General features: G+C 34.9%; 1 protein-coding gene across 8 annotated transcripts in view; it reads right to left on the bottom strand.

Moving 5' to 3' along the window:
- Positions 1-26,160, bottom strand: part of RICTOR (RPTOR independent companion of MTOR complex 2) — a 119,212-nt gene that overhangs the window by 10,035 nt on the left and 83,017 nt on the right. For 5 of the 8 annotated variants that reach the window (XM_042996179.1, XM_042996203.1, XM_042996205.1 and 2 more), the window contains 20 exons: positions 24,629-24,729; positions 22,040-22,205; positions 21,632-21,733; positions 21,459-21,505; positions 19,879-20,014; positions 19,288-19,487; positions 18,930-19,056; positions 18,395-18,559; positions 18,124-18,200; positions 17,595-17,673; positions 12,522-12,631; positions 11,935-12,022; positions 10,904-10,996; positions 10,443-10,549; positions 8,861-9,090; positions 5,636-6,644; positions 5,278-5,349; positions 1,943-2,120; positions 1,112-1,196; positions 124-357 (listed from right to left, as the gene is read on the bottom strand). In XM_042996179.1, coding sequence (XP_042852113.1) covers positions 124-357; positions 1,112-1,196; positions 1,943-2,120; positions 5,278-5,349; positions 5,636-6,644; positions 8,861-9,090; positions 10,443-10,549; positions 10,904-10,996; positions 11,935-12,022; positions 12,522-12,631; positions 17,595-17,673; positions 18,124-18,200; positions 18,395-18,559; positions 18,930-19,056; positions 19,288-19,487; positions 19,879-20,014; positions 21,459-21,505; positions 21,632-21,733; positions 22,040-22,205; positions 24,629-24,729 — 3,406 coding nt within the window. The remainder of the gene's footprint in view (positions 1-123; positions 358-1,111; positions 1,197-1,942; positions 2,121-5,277; positions 5,350-5,635; positions 6,645-8,860; positions 9,091-10,442; positions 10,550-10,903; positions 10,997-11,934; positions 12,023-12,521; positions 12,632-17,594; positions 17,674-18,123; positions 18,201-18,394; positions 18,560-18,929; positions 19,057-19,287; positions 19,488-19,878; positions 20,015-21,458; positions 21,506-21,631; positions 21,734-22,039; positions 22,206-24,628; positions 24,730-26,160) is intronic. The other 3 variants (XM_042996190.1, XM_042996182.1, XM_042996208.1) reach the window with 3 other exon arrangements.

The following is a 26,160-nucleotide window of genomic DNA, read 5'->3' as shown; positions in this document are numbered from 1 at the left end:
GATGAGTGACTGAACTAAGGCTAGGGTAGTAAGAATGGAGTAAGAGGGATGGTCATCAGAGCTGGGACATGACTTGTGACTGGAGCAGACTCAGATGACGTGGAAAAGCTCATAATCACTCACCTGAATGACTACATATTGCACTTAGTTGGTTACTGGGCTGGAAACCCAGAATTTCGATACAGACACAATAAAGGCAGTTATCATCTGTATGTTCCTGTAATCCAGTGTCTTCTGTACTTTCTAAAAACAGAGAAGCATCTGAATGGATCGAATTCATTATTTCTGTAAGACTCATCTGTTGTCGTAGCAAGTGAAAAGAGTTTTTTACAAGACCTCCAGTTCCAGATGGAAGACCTGTGCATAAGTAAACATGAAACAGAATCTGATAAAATCAATGACATCTCTTTCAAGGTACCTCAAACTATGTGAATTTTTGAAGAAGAAAAACTAGGGAAGAAAATCAGAAGTTTTCCATGACTCAAAATCTAATTTGCTTTAAATTAGGAAATTAAAATTAGAAGATATGCTTATATATTAGTTTCATATGAAATTCTAAATAGAAGATGGAAAATTAAAATTATACAATTAAGGCATCATTTCAATTATTCTCAGTATTTCCATAAAGAAATGTAATAATTCTAAGTCTAAAGAGGTAATTGTTTAAAAAGGATCAAGATTATGACGCTTTAATCTGTGGCTGATATGCATACATTCATTAAAATCTTACAGTTCAAAACAAACAGAGATCACGTAAAATGTATTTTCATCTCTTTTCCCCAAACCTGTTTCTTAGACCTTTTGAAAGAATTAGTGTTGCAAAAGTTTTTCACGCATAATTTTTAAATCAACTGATCCAATTTTTGTCTTCTTGAGAGGCTTAGTTGGAAGAACACTTTAAGCCCCTCATAAAAATAAAAACATACTGTGGTTTAATTTTAAATTAACGCAATTATTTTGGTATAATTTTTAAGCTGACCCAAAAGTAAGTATATCTGAATTTTTAATGTCATCCTACTAAAAATATTTTTCTTTATATCAATTTTGTTTTAAAAACAATTTTCTTTTTAATATAAAGAGGAGTCTCAAAAGAACTTAAACCATGCATTACCTCCTGCATCATGGGCAAACACCCTGGCACCTCGATCATCATGTGGAGGTATGTTTTTTGTCTGAAAATAGGGAATATCCTTTACCTAAAATAGATAAATTATGAAGAAGTTCACTTTATGAATATTAGCAAAATTAAATTAAATGCAATCTTAAATAGAATTACTATAGCACATGAACCTACCACAAAAAGTTCACTAAAGAAGCTTAAATTACCAACATCTGACAAAATAAAATTCTTAAAGTCCTTATTTATTCTTGGTAATTTCAATAAATATTGAATGATTATTTTAGAATTTATCTAAAATGTCTTTAGACTCCTGAGCAAATGCGTCTTCTTCAGTACCATCTACCATGGAGATATTTGTGAGTATCTGCTGGGATCAGGGCCACCTTATATACTGGGCACATGTGGCCGCCTTATACAGGATACACAGGTTTAAAAAAACCAAGGAATGTACTGTGAAACGTCCACAATGTTACATGTGAAAAAACACACAAGGGTAAGTCAAATGTGACTAAAAAGCAGTTAAAGTTTCACTAAACTTCTATAGAGAATATACCGATAAAGAAATAAAACAAGATGCTGATTTGGTTTGGGAAGAGAAGGAAGGATCATGTTCCGGGACTTGAAAATACTGAATTAAAAAGTACAGAATAGTAGAGAAAGGTGAAACAGTTTCCATCATGAAACGTCTTTAAACAAAACTGCCTTAAAAAATGATCTTCCCCTAAAACAGTATTTGCTCGAAGATACAATTTCTAGTAAGGAGTCACAGGGTATGAAATAATAGGAAACCAACTAGTAAGAAAACAAGAGGACTTATGATACCTGGAATATGTCATTGATGTCTACTGGAAGAGCAAGACCAATATAGTCATCTGAACTACCGTATGTTGCACTGGACACCATGGATCTCACTGACGAGGATCGCTGCAGGGTATTTTGATTAATAGGACTCAGTAAGTCTTCTTTATCTAATGACGCGTAACTTAAAGCTTTCATGAACCTACAAAACCGTAAAACAAAAATCCACTTGCATTAGTTTCTTGATTTGTAATATTAATCAGATACAATTTATATGAAATTATAATTTATTTTTGTAACTTCATAAAAGATAAGTAGCTAGTCAAGTACTAAACAGTGCCATCGTTTATTAAGAGCATAAAAACACTTGAAATTATTTAGCTGTTACAAAATGACATACAAAAGATCATCAGTAATGAGACCGTTAGGAAAAACAACTGCTATGGCCTCCCAGGTAAAAGTGTCAAGGTGGGCAATTAGAACTTTCAATATCTAGAAGCAAAACAAAACAAAACAAAACAAATCTTAGAAGTCACAGGTATGATCCAAGGGTTATCTTCACCATCCTTTCAAACTACAAACTTTGCTATAAGTTAACTAAGGGCATGTCTATTAACTCCATTTAACATTATTTTTATGAAAAATAAGAATAAACACTTATTGTGTGGCAACAAGATTTATGTAACACAGAAGACAGACACAAAACAGCAATAATGTTATCATTTGTAAACATTACAAGATAGTCTTATTTGAAGCACTGATACGTCCTCAAAGCACGCCTTACTAGTGATGCCATAATAAATATGGTATGCTGATATTTCCCTAATATCATGCATCTTTCTCATACAGATTTCTTATTCATGCAACATCCATGCTAAAATATTTAGTAGGGGCCTGCTTTGTTTATACAAGGCACTACACAAGGCTCCAGAGTTAATGTACACTGGCATTCGGAAACCCAAGTCATTTAAAATTTAATAATGTAGCCTGATATTTAGAAAAATTATTTTATAATGCATACAAAATAAATCCTTCATAAATAGTAGCTATTAAGATTATCATAATAAAAACCACTAATTTCTAATGTCCGCTTAAAAACCACTCATAGTTGAAACTGACAAATTTCATAACATAGGTCAGCGGTTTTTAAATTGTATTGTTAAACCTCTCGTACTCTATAAAACTCTTAAAGGAGTACTGCAGATAAAGGAAGGAATTATTGGATCACTTGCCCTCCCAATCCCTATCTCAACTAAGTAGATCCATTTTAATCTATTATCCATATTGGGTTTCCACAGAAATGCTTTTGTGAAGAAAGAGTTTCTCTACCTAAAACGCAACATTTGAAAAGCTTAAAGCCACTGATCTAGTCCAAATTCCATTAGATAAGGCAACTGAGGCCTAGATATTCCAAAATTCATGAACTTTACTACATAGATTCACAACAGTGAGCAACTGAAGTCTGCCTGGTTTCGTTCTGGATTGAGGAAGTTTGCAAAGCTGCTGAATTCTAGGCAGATGAGACATTATAGCATAATTTATGGAACCTTGTTCCTTGTTCAAGCTCATTCACTCAGTGCCAGGATTAGAATTTAGGATTAAGGATTCCTAATCGAGTGTTTGTTGTATCATGTCCCAAGGAGACATCTCAGTGAGATATGATTTTTTAAGACTGTTGGATTCGTGCCATCCATTATATCACAGGTATCTACAAGCCTGCTTTTTTAATTTTATGAGAAAAAAAACAAAAAACAAAGAATAATAATCCTTCTCAGCCTGGCTTCCAAACTGTTATTTTAAAGTAACCTTGTAGTTATCTTCCATCATTTTCATTTTCTCTGAACGAACTCAATAAAGGAAAGGGGTAGGAACACAATTTTACCCCCATGGAACCTGGTACATAGCAAGTACTCAATACAATTTGAAAAACAAATGAAAGATTTGATGAACGTGAAGTTTCGTTATGCTGTCATGCCTTCGTACAAGCTGTTCCTGGCTCTCCTGTTTTTTTCTTGTTTTTACTTATTTCCCTCCCAAGAAATTAAAACACCTAATCATCCTTTATAACACCAATAACTTCACATTTTACTCCAGGAGTAAAATTCCCAAACCACCTTCTCCTGGTCTAATAGAGAATACAGGAAATAAGATTCTAAGAATCCAGACTGGTTAGGAAATAAATGATCTGGGGTAGCTGTCTTTTTCTGGTCTATTCTTATGAATATTTAAGCAGTACAACTTTCTAATCTGTGCTTTCAACAATTCGGATAGAAATGCCTGCTTCAATGACACATAATGAACAGGATGCTTCAGAGTTAATGGTGCTTCGGTTACTGCACTGAGCTGTGAGATGGTGCAACTCTTACTGCTTACTTTGTTGTGCTATGTTTACTGCCCCTGCTTGCTGTGCTGGTCTTTGAGTTTTCAAATACTTTATTGTAATATAAAAGTTTCCTCCTTTGCTATCAATTTTATCAATTGTCCTTTCCTGTTAAGAGTGTTCTACCAGTCAGAAGCTTTTCATTTTTGCTTCCATAGGCCTGAAAACCTGATATCCCTGCTTGTTAGAATAAGTATCAACACACTCTGAATTTGGGTGAGAGGTACCTTATCTCTTTTGAATAAAATTCATGAACCTCACTGCATAGATTTAGACTAGTAAGCTATTAAGAGATTTTCCTGTGTTTGCTCTGATTGATGAGGTTGCTAAAGCCAGGTGAGTTCCTGGTAGATGAGACATTACTGCATAATTTATAAAATTCTATCAAATGAAATACAATTTATTACTGCTGCAAAGGAACCCCTTCTACTAAATGCATTGGCATCACTGAAACAAAACTGCTTAATAATATCTTAATGTTCTGAAGAATTTGGCTGTATAAGAGCCAAATGGGTTACGTAAGGAAGTAACTACCCATGATGATGATGATGATAGGTGTCAGGCACTATTCTCAGCACTTGACAAATACTAATCCATTTAAATGAATGTAAATTAATAACCGAAAACTAAGAAAGTTTTTCGAAGTAACTGGCCCAACAACAACAAAGAATGGGTACAAAAATCTTTGCCAACAGTCAAATTTAACATTGCCTATCTTTTAAAGGTAAAATCAAAGTTGTTTATTTTGATCAACTTGATCTAATCTTTAGATATGGCACAGAAACTCCCTACATGTTCTTGAGTGTAGGCAAACTACTACTGCTGAATCCTCAGAGCCAAGGAATTCATTTAATGTTCATTAGGTTCCTACCAAATAATCACAGCTACTTAAGACAAAATGAAAAGAATTTCACTGAAATCTGTCGTTACTTAAAAAAATAATAGTAAGGTCAACTTCTGGAGCCTTAAATTGACCTACCTGAAAAGGTTGTTTGTTATTGTAGGTCTTAAGCTCCTGATTCCCCCGACATGCTTCTTTTTAAAATCGATCCTTGCAGAAGCGAGAAATAAAAAAAAGCTTGTGACTTGTGTGTCCTTGAAAAGCATGTATGTTTATTTTCAGGGCCTAATAGAATTTCTTTTCCCCCCTCGCAGCTGCAAGAATCCATTTCAAATCATATCGGGTAACTAGGAGCTTACAGCCTACCATAGTAAACAATTCTAATAGGTCGGTTCTGAGGCTGATGTATGTAGATGTAAAACCTGGCTAATGCTTTCCATTTAAGCCTGTTAAAATGCAACCGTTATTGTTCATTTTTAAGTGCATATCTGCTCACCTGCTTGGTGTTAACCTGGATTCAAAGCTGTTGGCCTTCATGGTGATGGTATCAGTAAATAGCACATCTTTTGCTGGAGATGCCAAAGCTTCAGAGTGAGATAAGGATGGATGCATTCTTTGCTGCTGTAATCTTTTCAGTGTAGCGTAGCCAAAGGCGTCTCTAGAACTTGTGTAACTAAAGTTACAATCTGCTAGACTTTTAATTGTAGCAATAGAGGGTGCTTTAAGGGACTGTGCTCTTCTAGGAAGCGTATGAGAAGAACCTGGAGGCACCAGGGACACTGAGTTTGATTTGGAGAGAGATAGATGGTTAGACTGTGGCGTCAGATAGTGGCTTGTCTTAACAGTTTTAGTACTTACCACAGTACTCATACTTCCACAGTCTGTGTCCACAGTCGTAGCATCCACACCTACGGTCTCTCGTGAAGGACTGGAGCTCATTGAACTTATTCCACTTGTTGTAGTGTCTGTATTAAAGCTTTGGCTACGTATCTTCATATGTGAGCTTGCTGAACTTTCTACAACTAATCTCTCTCGGCTTGTGTTTTCTCTGTGATTCTCTGTACCAAGACTCTTGGTGAACTTTAAGTCATTCTCTCCAATGCTTGGAGTACTACCAGCGTCTTCAATGTGCTTATTCCCAACGAATGAAGTTTCTAATTGCAATGTTTTCTGTACTGTGGACATGGGTGTGAAATCATCACTATGGTTAAAGTCGACACTGGGCTCCGTAAGTGTTCTGATCCGCCTGTTGTTTGTCTTATTTTCAGATGACAGTTTCCCTCCTTTTGGATCACTGCTACTACGATGTTTTTTATTAGGCAAAGTAAGCGAATTTAAGATACGATTCTTCACAAGTTTACTAGAAGCAAAGAAAGGGAAGGAATTTTTATCCTTTATAGGTCCAGGCCGATCATAAAATGCTGGCTCTGTGTCTTCACTGATGTCAAGAAAAAATGTACTAGTAGAGCTGCTGCCAAACCGGTCGTCCTCCATTATGAACATACCTATGATCAAAGGATTGTCAATAAAAGCACAGAAAAAACAACAAACAAGATCATAGTAGCTGTTAGTGATGTATTTCCAGAATTTTTTGTTTAACAGTCATCTGGGGAAAAGATGTCAAAAATAAAGGGTTAAACTGCTGAGAAGCCACATAAGAACTTCTTGAGACCAAGTGTCTGAACTTGACTGAGATGTGAAATTATGTCATTATGAGGATCTTCGGTTATTTCCAAAGAAAAATCACAGGATTCATTATGGCACAGTTTACATGAAGTGTGTTCTTGTTTGGCTGTTTATTTTTTTAATGTTTATTTATTTGAGAGACAGAGAGGGGGAGAGGGGGAAAAAGAGAGAGACAGTGTGCACATGCATGCACACACAAGCACCGGAGGGGCAGAGAGACAGGGAGAGAGACAACCCCAAGCAGGCTGAGCTGACTGTGCAGAGCCCAACACAGGGCTCAATCTCATGAACCTATGAGATCATGACCTGAGCCTAAAGAGTCAGACATTTAACCTACTGAGACACCCAGTTACTGCCGGTTGTTTGTTTTAATGGCAGTGAATTTCTAAAATCTCCAAATATTCAGGATAAAATTAAGAGAAAAGAAGGAGGGGCCCCTGGGTGGCTCAGTCGGTTAAGCGTTTGAGTTTGGCTCAGGTCATGATCTCACAGTTTGTGGGATGGAGCCCCATGTCGGGCTCTGCACTGACAGCACAGAGCCTGCTTGGGATTCTCTCTCTTCCTCTCTCTCTGCCCTTCCCTGCTTGCGTGCACGCACTCTCTCTCTCTCTCTCTCAAAATAAATAAACATTAAAAAATAAAAAAGAAGATTTGACCGTGGACGTTCACTCAGTTGGTATAGATTCCTGTTAGTTTATTCTTCAAATTACAATAGAAATGAATTCCTAGTCTTAAAATATACTTCCAAGGAACCAAGTCACAGCATTTTATTTTTTTATTTAAGTCACAGTACTTAAAAAAAAAATTTTTTTTTAATGTTTGTTTATTTTTGAGAGACAGAGACAGAGCATGAGCAGGGGAAGGGCAGAGAGAGAGGGAGACACAGAATCCGGAGCAGGCTCCAGGCTCTGAGCTGTCAGCACAGAGCCTGACGCGGGGCTTAAACCCACAAACCGTGAGATCACGCATGACCTTAGCTGAAATCGGGACACTTAATCTGACTGAGCCACCCAGGCACCCCTAAGTCACAGCATTTTAAATTCATGTTTAAACCAATTAGGTTTACTGTTTTCTTTTAGGCACTAAGGGACTCATCTAAATTCAGTGTCTAATTCTAGTAAAAGACTCAATCTGGGTGTCTAATGACATCTATGACATTTTATCCTATTTTTATTTTTAACTTTTTGTTGAGTAATTATAAACTACTTCAAATATATTTTGAAAGAAAGCAAAAAGAAACCCTAAATAAATTTGCATATTATATTTCCATATTTTGTTGATTCTAAGATGCACATTTTTCACACTTAATACCTCTAAAATCAGACTGCATCTTGCAATCAGTGGTATGTCCTAGCTTAAAAGGCAGCATTTTTTTTTTCTTTTTTTTTTAGTGGTATACTAAAATACTGGTGCGTCTTATAATTCATAGAATCTTAAGACCTGGTGAACCGTGGTTTGACAAATGTTGCATTATTTTCTTAAAAAGAACGTCTTAAATTTTGTATGCCTAACAGCATTTAGCACAGGGATTAAAACCACATACTGTTTTTTCTTTGATTTTGACACTCTATCTTTTAATAATTTCACTATTTAGTTTAAAATATATCTCCTCTCTCAAAAATGAACATGTGAATATAATATCTCTTAACAGATACATGCTGGTTCAATAATCTCTAGATCTGAAAAATGAGTGAACAAAGCATGTAAACAAAGAAGGTAAGTGAATAAATAATTTACTTGTTAGATTTTAGAATAAGCAAAAACGAGAATGGTTCTTCTGGCACACAGCTTATTTCTTTAACTCTGTAAGTAGGATTTTCCAAAAGCTATTTAGAAGGCAAAGAGAGAGAACAATGTAGGCTGGTGGCTATCCTCTCTGTTGTGAGAAGAGAATATATTCTCCAAGACCCCATTAGTGCCAAATTACCTTAGAAAAAAGTAAATCAGGAATATAACAAATACATTTAAATTGTGACATTACAGATGCAAATGTTAATTTTAGCTACCTTCATGTAAGCTTGTCAACAATACTCACTTGATGGTGCAGATTCGCTTTCACTATTATGTCTAGAGCTGGTTGACTCAGAGTTCAAACTCAGAGTGCTCGGGATAGATGAGAGTTCATTACAGAGTTGTTCTACATCATCTGGAACCACTGGCCACAGATGTTTGCGACTGTGCCTTACAGAATCCCAGTTGTGACATTTCAGAATATCACAGCCTTGTTTGGTTTTGGCTATGAGGCCAAGCACATATACACAGGTCCTGTATGTAAAAGATGTAGTAATGAACTGTTTATATTTCCAAACTGAGATTTCTTAAAGCAACCAAAAAATATTAGTTTGCTATATGTACATTTGAATTTTTTTTTAAGTCATTAAAAATTGTGGAAAAAATGTATTTAGATGAGTTAGGAGTAACTTAGAAGCAGTAAATGACATGAAAACCTTTCTTTTTTTTTTTTAATGTTTATTTATTTTTGAGAGAGAGACAGAGAGAGTGTGAGCATGAGCGGGGGAGGAGCAGAGAGAGAGGGAGACACACGATCATAAGCAGCCTCCAGGCTCTGAGCTGTCAGCACAGAGCCTGACATGGAGCTAGAACCCACCAACCGTGAGATCATGACCTGAGCTGAAGTCAGACGCTCAACCAACTGAGCCACCCAGGAGCCCCCTAAAACCTTTCTAATATAGATCGTAATTTCAGTGAAGTAATTTGAAAGAACATAATGTAATCTTAGGAAAAAATGACATATTCTAGCTTTTCTGGGATCAATTTAGAACATTTGGGCTATTGAACTACTGCAATATTTGAACATATGCTACACTGTCACTGTTTATTTGCCAGTTACTAAACTTCAATATTATAATAATAAAAACGGAATTATAACATTAAGCAAGGAGGAGCTCCTTAAGATGTTTAAGTTAGTGCATTTAAAAATCTTTTTTTGTGTAAAAAATTTTTTTAAGTTTATTTATTTATTTATTTTGAAAGAGAGTGCACGTAGGGAAGAGGTAAGGGGGTGGGGTGTGGAGTGAGCCTGACGTGGGGCTCAAACTCATGAACCACGAGATCATGACCTGAGCCAAAGTCAGACGCTTAACTGAGCCGCCCAGGCACCCCAAAATCTTTTTTTTGTTTGTTTATTTATTTATTTATTTTAACGTTTATTTTTGAGACAGAGAGAGACAGAGCATGAATGGGGGAGAGTCAGAGAGAGGGAGACACAGAATCTGAAACGGGCTCCAGGCTCTGAGCTGTCAGCACAGAGCCTGACGCGGGGCTCGAACTCACGGACCGCGAGATCATGACCTGAGCCGAAGTCGGCCGCTTAACCAACTGAGCCACCCAGGCGCCCCTTTTTTTTGTTTTAAAGTAAACTCTACTCCCGATGTGGGGCTCAAACTCATCACCCTGAGACCAAAAGTCACATGCTCTACTGACTGAGCCAGCCAGGTGCCTCCCCCACACTTTTTTTGTTTTTACCTTATATCATTAAGACTTTCAGTAAATTAACAGTTCTAATGGGCTAAATCATAAAATAGTCTTCCCTCACAGCCATTTGTTAACAATAACATATATATACAATAGAAAGATTTATGAGTGAAATAACATACCCTCTGACTGAAAGAACCTCACACTGCTTTGCAAGTTTTAGTATATCTGGAATCACATTTTCTTCCTGTAGCAAATTGAGACCCCAATTTGACGAGCCAATATTTCCCTGAAAGAAAAGAAGTCACTTATATCAAATCGATTTAGAAGAGTAACTCTTTCAAGAAATTTGGAAAGCTACTAAAAACAAAAATTAACCCCATCTTGGAGAAAAAAATGTGAAAAAAAACCTCAAATAAGGAACTTCAGAAATCAGTGTTCCATTTATCTCAGCAAAAAAACTAATAGTTTAATCATCTATCTTCCAGCCTAAAAATATTTAAAATGGGCAGAAACAATCTGGGTTTTAGAACATTAATCTGAGAACAAGTTCCAAATCAAATGATTTTTTTTATTATTATTAATGGGAAAATTAGAAATATCTTAAAATGATGAAGATCTTATAGAAGTGTTTATTACAAACCAAGGCCCAAAGAGATGCTTTCAGTTTTTTAATTTCTTCCCACTTATCCAAATCTGGCGTACGAACATTATGACAGAGTTCAGTAATAATATTCTGGAGAAAGAAAGAAAAAAACATAGGAGTAACAATATGTTTTTAATGTATTTTCTTACTGCATCTTAAAACCTATCATTTAAGGTTTGTATTTAGTAACTTTTGTGTACTTAAAATTCTAAAATAATTTTATGCAAAATTTCTTAAGCAGCATTAGTACAGGGGCTCTGAGTTCATATTCTAAATTAAAAACACTAATATAAAGATATGTGCCCCAGAAGTCTTCATAGACTTAATATAAAAATAGGACACTACAGAGTATATTTATGCAAAACTTTTGCTCCTGAGATGAACACAAATACAAAAATGAACATAAACTGCTAGATTACTATTGTTCAGAAGACACACAAATACTTATATATCTATTTCTAAAATAAGTAAAAGGTTACATTTATTGAAAACACCTAGTAGCAAGACATATTCACAGCCATAAATTTGGTGCGCTAAGCATGAAAGAATAACTGCTTGACTAATCTGGTTACATTTCATGAAGTACAGGGGAACAGGGAAGTACAGACAGGAACTGATACTTCCAGTCTGCTGCTCACCAAAGATAACTAAATCTGTATCAGGCTCAGTTTAACTTCCCAACAAGAATGACAAAATTCACTTTTTCAGTATGTTTTTGCTGAAGAGAGAAACTTCCCCAACTGTAAAGGACGAACCTCAGACTTTCAGTGGGTTACTTACTCTATGTAACCAATTAGCTATGCAAAAGGTAACACCTACCTCCGGGAAAGGAAAGGCATGCAAGGCAGTAATGTCTAAGGATTACAAACACAGAATGCCTACATCAGTTATAAGACAGATGGCTTTTAAAGCAATTATGCCACTAACTTTAAGGCTTTTGAAAAGTTTTTGCAAAGACACTACTTCAGCAATATTAAGATTTTTTCCTACCACTGTAGCTATTTCAAATGATTAAATTATGTTTTTACCTGTACTTCCAACAAATGACAGCCTGTTTTGTGGTGTACCAGTTGTCCATACAGGTGTACAGGCAGGTAGACATGAGGACGCTGTAATCTAGTATAACAAAGAATATTGATATGCCTATCGGCTCACTTACAATATGCTAATTAAAACAAGAACTACTAATAAAGTACTAGATACTTTAACCAAGCACTACTTTAAAGTACTAATACTTTATTAGTACTACTACTAAAGCACTAGATAAAGATATAATTTCTCAGCATACAAAAAAATATGAAGGTGGAGGAGCATGAGGATTTCTCTAGAAAATTAAGTTTAGCTGGCCTCAAACTAACAGACTAGGGTAAGAGCATGAAGGGTATACGAATTAGATCAGTAAGGTATTCAGCATATTAAGAGTGACACTGGAATTTTTCAGCCATCAATGCCATGCTGTAAGATTTTTTTATGTCAGTGCAGGAAGTAAAATTTCCAAGTACTCAGAACACTTTAAACAATAGAGAGTTATTACAAATTGGCTTTAATTTTTTTTTTTTTTTTTTTTTTTTTTTTTGAGGACCAGCAATAAATTATTCCATGAAGTAGTCTGTACCTTTGGTTACTTCGACGAACATAGTTATCACCATCAACTGGCTTTCGGTAAGTAGTAAGTGCTTCATTAAGTTGTTCTTCAATCAAGTCAACATATTTTGAATTATATTCCTAGAAGATATTGTTTTAGTTGTATATAGTATCATAACAACATTCACTACATTCATAATATGTTAGGTACCTAGCAAATCTTGGAAGCATAAATATGAGAAAAATGAACACCTGTTCAGGAAATTTAAGAAATTTTAAAAAGGGTAAAACCAAGTATTACGAATGCAAATGTTCTACCATACCCCAAAGCTTTCTGCTTATACTTTTTTTTTTCAGTCTATTTATTTTGAGAGAGAGAGAGAGTGAGTGAGTGAGTAAGCAGGGGAAGGGAGAGAGATGGAGCGAGAGGATCCCAACCAGCCTCCATACTGGCAGCTCAGAGCCCAAATGGGGCTCAATCTCACGATGCTGAGATCATGACCTGAGCTGAAATCAAGAGTTGGATGCTTAACTGACTGAGCCACCCAGGTGCCCTCTGCTTATACTTTTATCCCCATCTGCAATGAATATTTTAGAGTCCATATAAGTTAATAATTTTGTTTTTTATCTTAATTTAAATTACTTTCCCCATTAAATATGAATAAACAAAAAACTAGCCTCTTAATATTAAACCTTGAAGGTATTCACTAGAAATTTAAAAAGGGAAATTAAACCATTAATTTAGGGCCTTTTGGTAAAACATATCCCTTTCCCCACTGATTTAAATCAAGTCAAATGTATAAATTTTTCCAACTAAAACTTGGAAAACTTCTAGTTAACTTCTTTAAACTGAGGGTCAGTCACTTGCATCTTTATTTCAAGAGATCACTTTAAACTGGTTAGAAGGAATGGGTAGGACCTCTCTGGAAGGCAATTTGGCAGTATGTATCGCAAATTTTAATTCACATACTTTTGACTCAACAACTATACTTTCAGAAATGTATCTTAAAGGGGCACCTCGGTGGCTCACGTCATGATCTCACGGTTCATGAGACTGAACCCTGTGTAGGGCTCTGTGCTGATACCGTGGAGACTACTTGGGATTCTCTCTCTCCACCCCCCTTCGTCCTCCCCCCCCATGCACGTGTACTCTCACTCAAAATAAATGAATAAAAAAAAGTGTATCCTATAGATAATACTTGTACAAGTATGCAAAGATATATGCAAAAATATCCAACAAACACTGTTTACAAAACAAAAAACATTGGAAACAATGTCAATACAGGAGTGGTTATCAAGGTGCATTCACAGAAAGCACTATGGAGCCATTAAAAAGAATGAGCTAGGGGCGCCTGGATGGCTCAGGTGGTTAAGTGTCTAACCTCAGCTCAGGTCATGATCTCATGGCTCGTGAGTTCAAGCCCTGGGTTGAGCTCTGTGCTGATGGCTCGAAGCCTGGAGCCTGCTTCAGATTCTGTCTCCCTCTTTCTCTCTCTCTCTCAAATATAAATAAACATTAAAAAAAAAAAAAAATGAGCTCGATTTACATGTGTGGCTCTGAAAAGATGGCAGATATACTGCTAAGGGAAAACTTAAATAGCTTTATCTATACTTGTAAATAGCACATTTGTATTTTTATCTATACTTGTAAATAGCACATTTGTATTTTTAATTTAACAATTTTAAGGTTTATTTATTTATTTTGAGACAGAGACAGTGCAAGTAGGGGAACGGCAGAGAGAGAGAGAGAGAGAGAGAGAGAGAGAGAGAGAGAGAGAGAGAGAAAGGAAGGTAGGTAGGTAGGAAGAAGCCCAAGCAGGCTCCGCACTGTCAGTGCAAAGCCTGACATAGGGCTCAAACCCACAAAACTGTGAGATCGTGACCTAAACTGAAACCAAGAGTCAGAAACTTAACCAGCTGAATCACCCAGGCACCATTCATTTGTATTTTTTCAATAAAGAATATGTACTTATAAATGTACAGAACATCTCTGAATGCACACAAACTGTTGACAGATATTACCTTCAGAAATGACAGAATAAGGGCACAGGGAGATATTTTTCATTCAAAACCATTTTAGACAACTTGAATTTGGTGAGTTACTACCTTCTCTCTCTACTTAGAGCCTCTAAAAACTTTGTTTTTATGTTTTTCCCTAGGTTCCATATTTATTTTGTAAGAGTAATACAAGGTTTTGATTAGACCATACCATTAGAGAACACCATCATTATTATTACTGCTACTATTACCACTATACTATTATCATGCTCCCCTGTATATATGAAAATCTCAGTGCAAAAAAGTCTACTTAAGGCAGCTATTCTGAGCTTTATGCAGGAGTAGTTATATTCATGTGGTTAATCCTTTGACCAGGGCACTCACTTGGAAAACACTAGCAAAGGTCAGGGGTATGGTTTATAGCTGTGAAACGCACTGAATTTCTGATGTGGGTCATCTTGAGGATTCTGTCCAAAAGGACCTATCTGGAGGGCAAGAAAACCCCAATTGAGGGGTGGACCTGTGCTCTCTCTCTCCCTCCCTCCCTCCCTCCCTCCCTCCCTCTCTCTCTCTCTCTCAAAAATAAACATTAAAAAAAATTAAACTGAATGAATTTTTAATATTATACTGTCCTGGATGTTTGATGACTTTGAAAAAGAGACAGACTTAGTTCATGTTGGCATGCCATAAGCTACTGGGAGGAAACCAAAAATAGTGGAAAAGAGTATGGGTTTGGAATCAAAAAGTATCACTGCTCTGCTATTTTCATGCTCTGTGACCTGGGATAAACTACTCCTCTGGGATAACATTTACTCTTCTTAGCCTCCAAATTTTCATTCACAAAACAGAAATAATAAAATATATTTCACAGGGTTGCTGTGATTAAAGCAAGGATTAAAGGAGGTAATACCTGAAAAGCACTAAGCTCAATGGTAGGCAATCAGTAAGTTGGTTTTCTTCTCTTTCTCTTTCTCTAATTAATTTGAGAGGACTATGTTGTCTTTATTTTTACATCACCCATTTACTGCCTAATGAACTGTAATTGCAATTCAGGATGTGTTTGTAATTTTCTAATGAAAATGTTCTAGCGAAATTCACCAATGACCTAACTGTCAAATTCAACAGCCTATTTTCTACTATTCATCTTATGCAACCTCTTTAACAAATATGTATCACCGGCCTCTCCTTCCTGGAGCATCCGTTAGTGACAACATTCTCTATGACAATTCTCTCAGTGTCTTTGTCCTTCTATTCCCCTCATTAAAACAGAGTGTTCGCTAGGGAGCAATTTCCACTTTTCTTTCTTTTTTTATTCTTTACATTTTCCCTGGTGATCTCACTCATTTCAGATTTCAGAAGACTCCCAAATTGTCATCCTCAGCACATATCTGAGTTCTTGATCCCCAATTCCAAACATTTTCTGGATACCATAACTTGGTCATCCCACAGAGCAATACCAATTCAACATATTCAAAATTCATTATCCTCACCCTGCAAGCCACTTCTGTAATCACAATCTCTTAATGGTGATCCACTGCATGCTCAGTCATTGAAATCAGAAACTTTTAAGAGTCAGATGGACTCTTTATTCATTATATACAATCAGTCAACAAATCCTACCCATCTTATTTCAAAAATGCTCAGAAAATATACCCTGCCTATCCAATCTCAGCACTACTGGAGTTCACATTCTTACCAATTCTCGCTTCTAAACTGGTCTCAATATTTCTAGGCTTTACCTTTGATGATCAAACTTCTGCCTCTACCCTGCGCTGCGACCTGTCATGTTTCTAAAGCACAGGTCCGATTATGATTAGTCTTTAAACACCTATAATAATCCCCCCACTTCCAATAAAACTGAAATACCTTAATATAACATAATGTGGTTCGTAAGACCTATAATCTAGTTCTAATTTACCATTCCAGCCTCATCTTGCCAGTCCACACTTATCCTAGCCCCAATTACACTGGAATACAGATAGCTTTCTTCATAAATCTGAAGTGTCTATAATCTATATAGATCTATTCTGCTCCCTCAGCCTAGAATACCCTTCTTCCTACTCATCTACCTACCTCCTCCTCAAGACCATTCCAAATATCATATGCTTTCCTGAGCCCACCCAACATTGCTTTCACTAATGCTAATCCCTAAGGCAGAATCATTTGTGTTTCCTTATACACTGCACATGCCTTTGTGATTGCATTTATATTTTACACCTACTATTTGAAAGTACCGTACCAGATATGCTAAGCAATTTTCTAATACTGTAATTTGTATAATAAGGTGACCGATTTTACTATGGTAATTTGTTTAAATAACTTCTATTTATGAACTAAAACTATCATATCTTACCTCAATTCTCCAATTCATCAATTACTAACGACTTCATGCCTAAAATATGTTTTACAATTATAGTTTTTTAAATGAGAGCTTCTTGTGAAATATGGTTCAATATAGACAATGTAAATGATTGACATGATGAAAAATCTAAAAATTATTTACATTTGGATTGATTACCCATGGGATTCTAAGATGCTTTGACAATTTATAATGCTTCAAACAAAACAACCACAGTGACAACCAACTAAAGAAAAGCTAGTAAGTTCTCTAATCACTTCAAATTATTCCCTCCTTCCTAGGTTTCCCCATTATCTAAAACAGCAGTAAGTCTGTTCTCAGATTATGTAAAAGTAGCACCCTAAAACGAAGTTAACTTAGATTATTATATCTGCTTGGTAGAACTGTTTTCTTCCTTCATTTAGGAAAACTGTTTTAGTCGTAGCTTCAAAGGGCTATCTAAGGGACCCAAGAATAAGAATAAAAGAATTGTATCAGTAGATTGTATCAATTAAACCAAAAACAAAATTTCAATAGAATGTACACAAAATCAATAGTTCACTATAAAATGACTGCTCTCTAGCTTTAAAAAAATGGATAAATATAAATACAAGTAATTATACAGAATTTAAGACCTGACTTCATATGAATGTTTAAATATTTGACCTCTTTCGTTTCAAAACACTGATATGAAAAATCCTCTAAATTCATAAATCTATTTCCTAGTATAAAAACATACCAATTAAAGCTTATTCAACAGAGAGTTACCTTGTGCCATTTTTCCAACTGTTTTGCTACATAACCCCTTTCATTCAGATAGGAAAATCCTTTTGGAATGGAAAGAAATCTGTAAATTAAAACAAGCAATAGTTTAACACAAAGTCTTACTACAAGTGTTTAAAGGAGCTAAGATATCTTAAACAATACTATATTTAAGAAGCTAAAAGACTTTAGGAATAGCTCCTTCCTGAAAGTAAAAGGTCAACTATTACTATAATTTCAAATAAAAATAAATTTTCATAATCTTGGAAAAACATATGAATCCAATCACAGTAAAGAAAATGTCATGAAAATCATGAGAAGACACAGAAATGTAAAAGAAACATTAAGGAAAACAATGAAAAGACAGAGTTTCAGTATTAAAGGATGTCTAAGATTCTAAAATAGACCTCTTTCAGTAGTTAATACTAAACTCTTTAGAGTGCTTCCCGTTTGGATTTGAACTGAGCTTTAAAATATACCGCTAGAGAGAATACAACAAAAACACAACTATAAGAAAAATTTACTTAATATTTACCTCAGGAGGAGAAGCAAACCCTTGTCCCCAAGGTGAGATAAAGCTGGCTTCATCTGAATAAGAGCATGAAGATTGGCCTAAAAGAAGTATTAGGCAAATTAACAATTGCAAAAGACGGTAAATTCTCCATTTCCAAAACGCCCGTGTTAAGTACATTATAATTTACATAATTTTCTACTAAAATGGAATATTTTAATAATTAAAATTAATTTAAAATAATTGAATAAAAATTCATGTCTAAGTATTCTATTATAAAATAATAAACCTTCACCTTGTCTTCACATGCTTCATCCAGAATATCAAGAGCTTCAGAAGAAATTGTTTTGTTTTTATCGTGTAGCTGGGTCACTAGTAATTCAATTCCCCAGTTATTGAAGAACTCAACATTAGCTCTCAATAATACTCTTAAATGTTTTGTTGCATACAGCCTACAGGCCTACAAAGATAAATGAAAATAAAAAAATAAATTAAAAAAAACAAACCATGGATCGTCAATTTGGGCTTTGTTTTGGGGCAGTTTTGCTACTTGAAAATGGCAGGAAAATTGGAATTGATGGTCTAGTCCTTGATATATTTTTTTAGACTAGTAAATGAAATACTTTTGTCTCAATCTAGCTGCTTCTTCCCCTTTATAGAAAAAAAATGGGTACTACACATAGTTCCTTGAAGGAACTACTATTTTAAAGTAAACTCAAATTCCATCCCATATTCTTAGAATTAATAATTAATTCTGCTTGGCTAAAATTTATGAGTTATTGAATTAATTGATTATAAAAATATAGTTTTATTGCCTGTGTTACACTCACATCAGTAGCTGCAGTAAGGATTTTGGAAAGGATGACTCTCGCCAATCCATCTCTGCTATAATCCAAGCTAGAAACAGTCAGTTTCAGCAAGTGATCTTGATTTTTCAAGGAACAGAGGTTAAGGAGACTAAAAAAAAAAAAAAAGATGAAAATATAAATAAGCATTTCTACAAAAAAGCATTTAATGACAAATATCACATAAAAAGAATAACAAAGCAGCAAGATAACTCTATTTTTTTTTTTTTGTATTTTAATAAAACTTACTAAATACATGTACACAGAATAAAAAGCATACCATTTCTGACTACATTAAAAATAAAGTTCAGGTATATTTTGAAACAGAACTAGGGATATTCACCACTGAAATACGCTGCATTTTTCCAGCATTTTGACTCCATGAGGGTGGCAAGAAAGTGTTCCAATAAATAAAAAGTAGTGTTGACTAAGGGTAGTCAATAAACCATTATTCTGAAGACTTCGTTCAGGTTTCATTCCAGACGAGGCATTGAGCCACTGAACAATATCCTTTACTAGATCTTCTAAGTATCCTTGCCCATCCTAAAAGAAAATACATTGTGTTATTATTAGAAAAGCACTTTTGCTTTTAATTAGAAAAATTAACTGTAATCAAGTCCAAAAAAATTTAGAGATAATGATGAAGTTACTAACAACAGATACCAATCACTGAGTACTTGTTCATTTCACAATGCTGTATGAAGATGAAGATGATATTATCTTCCACTTAACAAGGAAAAAAACAGGTTTTCTAGAAGGCACGTAACTCGTCCAAAGTCACATAACTAGCTAGTGGCAAAGTCAGGATTCAAATCTAGGTCTGGGCTCATTCTGTATGCTACTAAACACAACTTATGCATACTCAGAAATAAAAGGAAGAGGGTTAATTCAATGAAAAACATTTGCCCCGGATAATATTCAAAATGCTCATTACCTCTTCGGACTCAAGAAGAAATTCTGTAAATTGACAACCCACAACTGTGAGCTGCTTAGACTTGGCAAAATCCAGATCCAGGTTGGCATATAATTTACTGCTGGGCTTGTAGAAGTAAAGTAGTCTTCGCACAAACCTAAAACCAAAATAAAATTAGCAACAAAGTAAGAAGCCAAACAATTACTTAGTCATAGCTTATCATACAAGATTTTGAATACGTTTTGTGTTTAAACCACTATAGTAAATGGCAAGGAACAAACATATTTGGTACATTACACACACACGTGCGCACACACACACACACACACACACCAATAAAAAAACAAAACCAACCAAAAAAACACCTTAGGTATCAAGAACAGTTTGTGAAATAATTTTATGGTGAGATGCCTGAAAGATATAGTAGAGAGCAAAGATGCTAGCCGGAAAAATGCAGATATAACATAACTAGCTAGAAGATAAGACTAGATATATATAAAGAAGCCACCTGAACATAAGCTTTCTTCTGTATTTTGTGACAATCACTGTTCCATGACTCTATAAAATAATCTTACACTAGATAATTGTAAGCAAAATGTATCATACTACAATTCTGTCAGTTTTTCACAATTAGGCAAAAGGTCAAGCATAAAAGTTGCAGGTAAAATTCAGGCAACTTAATTTATAAAGCAATGAATACAATTAGTGATCTTTCAGCTTTATAACTTTCAACATTATGGTCTAAGCTTCCATTTAACTTAGTTCAATATAATTTCATGCACTACAATTCAGTCCAATAAAGGTGCCAAACTCAGGATTTGGAGAAACAAAGTTGAATGAGACTTCATCTTTGTTCTCAAGCAGTATGAGAAGTTAGTGCTATGCTTCTTTATTCCAGTGTAAATTTATATGTTTCATATATATTCCACATATAGATATTAAGTTAAGCATTATGAGTAGATGAATACAACCAAATAATAATTAAGGACATGAACTTTTCAAAAACATGAAGGCCATTTTATTAAATGAGATCAGTACTGGTGGTTGATTAGTCTAAACTCAGGATAACACAAATGCACAGGGTACTAGAGAGCAGCACAAAGCTTAAGTACTGCATATGCCACGAACATTAGCTTGTTTTATAAAAAGTGTGGAGAGCATCAACTTGGTTAAGGGGAATGTAAAAAGGAGGACAAATGAATAACCCTCCAAAGCCAGATGCAAATGCACGTAGCAGCAGAACAGTAAAAATGGCCATCATTTTGAGAGGGAAACACTATGTCCTTATTATGTCATCCTCACACGTTAGGGTTAAGATTACCATATGGTTGATATTACCCCAATCTGAGAAACTTTTATCTGAAGTACATCAAGTGTTCTAAAACTAAAACCAGAATATAAATAACTAGAAAAAGAATTAGCTGATGCTTTTGGGTTATAAGACTAAAACTCAAAAATGTATACATGTACCTACTAATACCAACCACTAAAATGTATGTATGTATCTTTAAAATACCAATTATTACTTTTCATGGGTATTAGGCATAATATAATTCAAATCTAAGTTCTCTCGATTTAAATGCAAAACAGTTGTTACATACCTGTGCAACTGTTCATCTTTATAGTTTCTTAGATTTACATTTGGCCACTAGAAAAACATAATATGTTATATCATATATGTATTTATCAATTCCCAAACATTTAATTGTGATGAATTACAATGAATAATAAAATGAAGCCAATCAAGCCATGACCAAGAAGTATCCTGCCATACCTTAAGAATGGTCCCTATAAGATTCCAATTCCATTCAAGATTCTCTTTATGTTGAAGGACTTGGCTATCTCTAAGGTTCATTAAAAGAGCTTCCTCTGTATCCTAAGACCATCAGAAAGTAATAAGGAAAATTAAAGCAAATTATCTTCACATTGAGAAGACTAAGTTCAAATTTTAAAAATATAAAGAAAGATTTTTCATTTAAGGATGAATTGTGAAGGCTTTTTAACTTTAAAAAGTTATAAAAACATAGCTCTAAACTACCTGGTCATTATAAAACTGAAATGCCATTTGAAGATCCATAAGCATGAATAAAACTGCAAACTCAAGCAAGTATATGCACATTAAAATCCATCGGCTAAAAAATTAGGAAACTAAGTTAAAACCTGCGGTATTTTATGTCAATACCTTAAGAACAAATATATCTTTCTGGACTCGGAGATACTGATCCCGTTTCTGGTGTGTTGCAATTGCTTTCTGAATAATGTGATCTAAATGGAGGCTGTAAGGCTTAGGTCCTCGTTTCTTCATTTCATGGAAGCGTTTTAAACAGTTCAAGGCTGCACTGGCTCGCCTAATGAAAAAAAACTGAATTAATTCTGTAGCAAAGTTAGCATTATGCTATCTATCTACTGAGAGAGAGAGAGAGAGAGAGAGAGAGAGAGAGAGAGACAGAAAGAGAGAGGGGTTCTTAAGCAGGCTCCATGCCCAGCGCAGAGCCCGTTGCAGGGTTCAATCCCACAGCCCTGGGATCATGACCTGAGCTGAAATCAAGAGTCAGATGCTCAACTGACTAAGCCACCCAGGTGCCCCAAAGCTAGCATAATTTTAAAGAGATCAATCTGGTAAATTACTCTAGTAAAATATATAAATTCAAGGCCAGAGATTGTTACTAAAAAGTAAATCATTTAATCAAATTTGGAACCACAAAGAAAAAAAGTATCAAAAACACTGCTGATTTGTATGAAGAAACACAAATTATTTAGAGCCAACTAAATATGTATTTACTAATCATTTTTCCTGTGGCGGTGGGCACTTTTTATATATTGGTTTTAAGAACTACAAACTCTGAAATCTAGTGTTCTCTATTTTCTTATAAAAGTTTAAAAACCTCGCTTTTCACATTTAAATCCTTAATACATCTGAAACTGATTTTTATTTATGGTATGACACTGGAATATTTCATTTCCACTCCCTGTGGATAATCGATGATTCCAGTATCAACCTGTACAGTCTCTACTTCCCCCATTGATCTACAACTGTAAATGGTATCCTTTCACATATTGTTTTTAATTCCTTGTTTGTGGTACATAAAAGCACAATTCTCGAGAATCTGGTGGCAATCAAATCTCAACTACAGAAGTTCTGGTAAATACAAATCAGATTTAAAATTTAAAAACCTTGAAATGTGTTCAGATTAGCAAGTATTTAGAAGTAAAGAGAGCTTGCTGAGCTAAGAAAAACAAAAACAAAAGTCATTGTAAGACTGTTATTACTGAAATTTTGAAGGTAAATTTGAATTCTTCATAAACCCTAAAATTCATGGCCATAATCTAACCCAGAGAGTTTAGGTCTACCAGGCTTTGGGAAATACATTTTTCCATCATGTTAACTACTAAAATAAAAACTGAAAGGGGAGCCCTGGCTGGCTTAGTCAGTACAGCATACAGCTCTTGATCTCAGGGTCATGAGTTCGAACCCCACACTGGATGTAGAGATTGTTTACATTAACACATTTAACAAAGAAAAAAGTTGAAAGCTATCAGTACTAATGGAAGCCTAGAGTCAGAACTGAGACAGATGATCCCTATGGCTTTTAGGGATCTTCAGTCTACTAAGTAATAGTATATTCATAGGTAAAATTAAAATTAATAAGTAAATACATTATTTATTTATAGTGAGGCCCATATATGTACTTTTGAATTTAAAAAATTTTTTTTGTTTTGAGAGACAGAGAGGGTACAAATGAGCAAGGGGCAGAGAGAGAGAGAGAGAGAGAGAGAGAGAGAGAGAGAGAGAGAGAAGCGGGGCTCACCCAAGGCTTGTGTTTTACCCAAAGCAGGGCACGAGCTGACCCCGAAGCAGGGTTTGTGCTCACCCAAAGCGGGGCTCATGTGTTACCCAATGCAGGGCTCGAGCTCACCTGATGTGGGGCTCAAACTCACCAACTATGAGATCATGACCTGAGCCAAAGTCAGATGCCTAACAACTGAGCCACCCAGGCACCCAAAAGCTAACTTTGAAGAAATGTGTAACTGTTAATAAAAATTCACAGTTCTGAATAGCTAATGAACTGCATTTTACTAACGTTACCAAAAAAAGTCCAAGTATATAGATTTCTCTGATAATAGGCAGAATAAAAAAAAAAAAAAAGGAAAAAACACCCCTGCTTAGACATAATCTTAACTAAATGAAAAGATTCCTACTAGCACTTTCCAATCAAGCTTCTTCATCTTTACCTTCTAAATTATATGTTATTATTAGCACTGAAATTCCACCAGAGCTACAGCTGTATTACCATACTCTTGGTTAAAAATTCTGTTTGTAGTATCTACTTCAGTATTAAGAGTTTAGTTTACTTCAATGCCTACAGTATGAGTTACTAAATTCCAACATTTTTAATTACACACATAAAAGAATACATTGTTAATATTTGTGCTTTGTTAACTTGAAATATTTTAGACATTAAAAAAAGAGCCTGAATTGCTGCTGAAAACATAAAACAGTCAAAAAAAATTCTCAACCAACAATTTTAATGATGAAGTAGATGGATGTCCTTGTCCAGAAATATGCTAGAAAAACCTGATTTTACTAAGCTATAATACTTGGTAGCCTAAAATACAAATTATTAAATAATACTATTAATTTTCCTTTACCTATGAGGCTTCCCTAAAAAAACAATTAAAAAAAACCTGAAAAATTTTAAAAAGAAGAGAAGGTCATCTAAGTGGGTATTAATATCAGACACAATCTTTGCTACAGAGCTCTGATACTTACAGTCTCTTTTCCTTGGGGATATCAAAAGATGCGGCCATATTCATTAGGGTTGGCAGGCAGTGCAAATGATGGCTATGTGAATGAGGAAGAATTGTATTTGCCTAAAATGAAACATAACATTTTTTACAAGTTGATAACTAGAAATATTTTATTCTAGAATATCCATAGATAAAACACTAAAGGCTTTACTCATGAAATTAACTTAATGACTTTCCAGTACAAACTTATTTATAATTTTTTATCTTATCTACTTTCAACAAGGATGAGACAGAATAAAGATACAGACTCACATTAATAAAACTCCAAATTTTATAGATCCTATATTATAACTTTATAATTTTTAAGCAGTAATCAATTAAACTCAATTCTTAAATGATTTAAAAGGATTACATATCAAAACTTAGATCCAGTGCTATAATTAATCCTGCTTTCTAAACAAAACCCACCACTCAATTTGCTTTCTATCAATGAAGATAGATAATAAACAATGAACTAACACCAATATACTTAAAATGACCAGCTTTTATATTTCAAGGGAATCCTAGAACTCTGGTCAGGGAGGAAAGGAACAGATGAAATTTATTTTTAAAAAATCCTTCATTTAAAAGCAACTAATTCTAGATATTGATAACCTTATAGAAAATGATATACTAAGAATTAAAATAAAAATCAGATCTGAGAAACCTGTAATATTACTTAATTCCTCCATGGATAGGCTGAATGAGAATGCAGCACACAGCTGAACAACTCCCTGATAAACAAGACAGTTCTTTTTTTTTTTTTTTTTTTTTTTTAACGTTTTATTTATTTTTGAGACAGGGAGAGACAGAGCATGAACAGGGGAGGGTCAGAGAGAGGGAGACACAGAATCTGAAACACGCTCCAGGCTCTGAGCTGTCAGCACAGAGCCCGATGCGGGGCTCGAACTCACAGACTGTGAGATCATGACCTGAGCTGAAGTCAGCTGCTTAACCGACTGAGCCACCCAGGCGCCCCAACAAGACAGTTCTTAAACTCTGTTCAATTCTCTTCATCTCACTCACAGAGCCCAGCTGCTATGTGGGGAAAAAATACAAAACACTAGGCATGGGGGAGGACTGAAACAACAGAAATAAAAAGTATTCTGCCAATAAGAGAAAACCATAACAATTTTAAAAGATCTGCCACAGGGTTACTTCTTCCTTAATGAGTTGAAAGTGGTTCCTTTTATTTAGCATTCTATTAACAAATAGGTGACCTAGAAACAGGAATTTCTATCTTGCAAACAATCAGTTCTCCCATTCCTTGATTTGCTGGGACTAGAGAATGGTCAGATCACTTTATTAGCTCCTTTTTTCCAGAAGTTACTGATGTCACAAAAATCAAGGCAAAAAAAAAAAAAAAAAAAAAGATTCTTACCCTCTACACCTCAACCCACAAGTGTGCAGAGAAAAATGTGTTCAAACAAGGGAGTTCTATTTAGAAAATTTTCACAAAGTTTTCTAAAATTGAGGCACTATTTGCAACAATGTGGATGGAACTGGAGAGTATTA

The sequence above is a fragment of the Panthera tigris genome, chromosome A1 (genome assembly GCF_018350195.1).
Source record: "Panthera tigris isolate Pti1 chromosome A1, P.tigris_Pti1_mat1.1, whole genome shotgun sequence".
Classification (NCBI taxonomy): domain Eukaryota; kingdom Metazoa; phylum Chordata; class Mammalia; order Carnivora; family Felidae; genus Panthera; species Panthera tigris.
The sequence above is the reverse complement of the archived record's forward strand: the minus strand, read 5'-3'. Positions and strand labels throughout refer to the sequence as shown.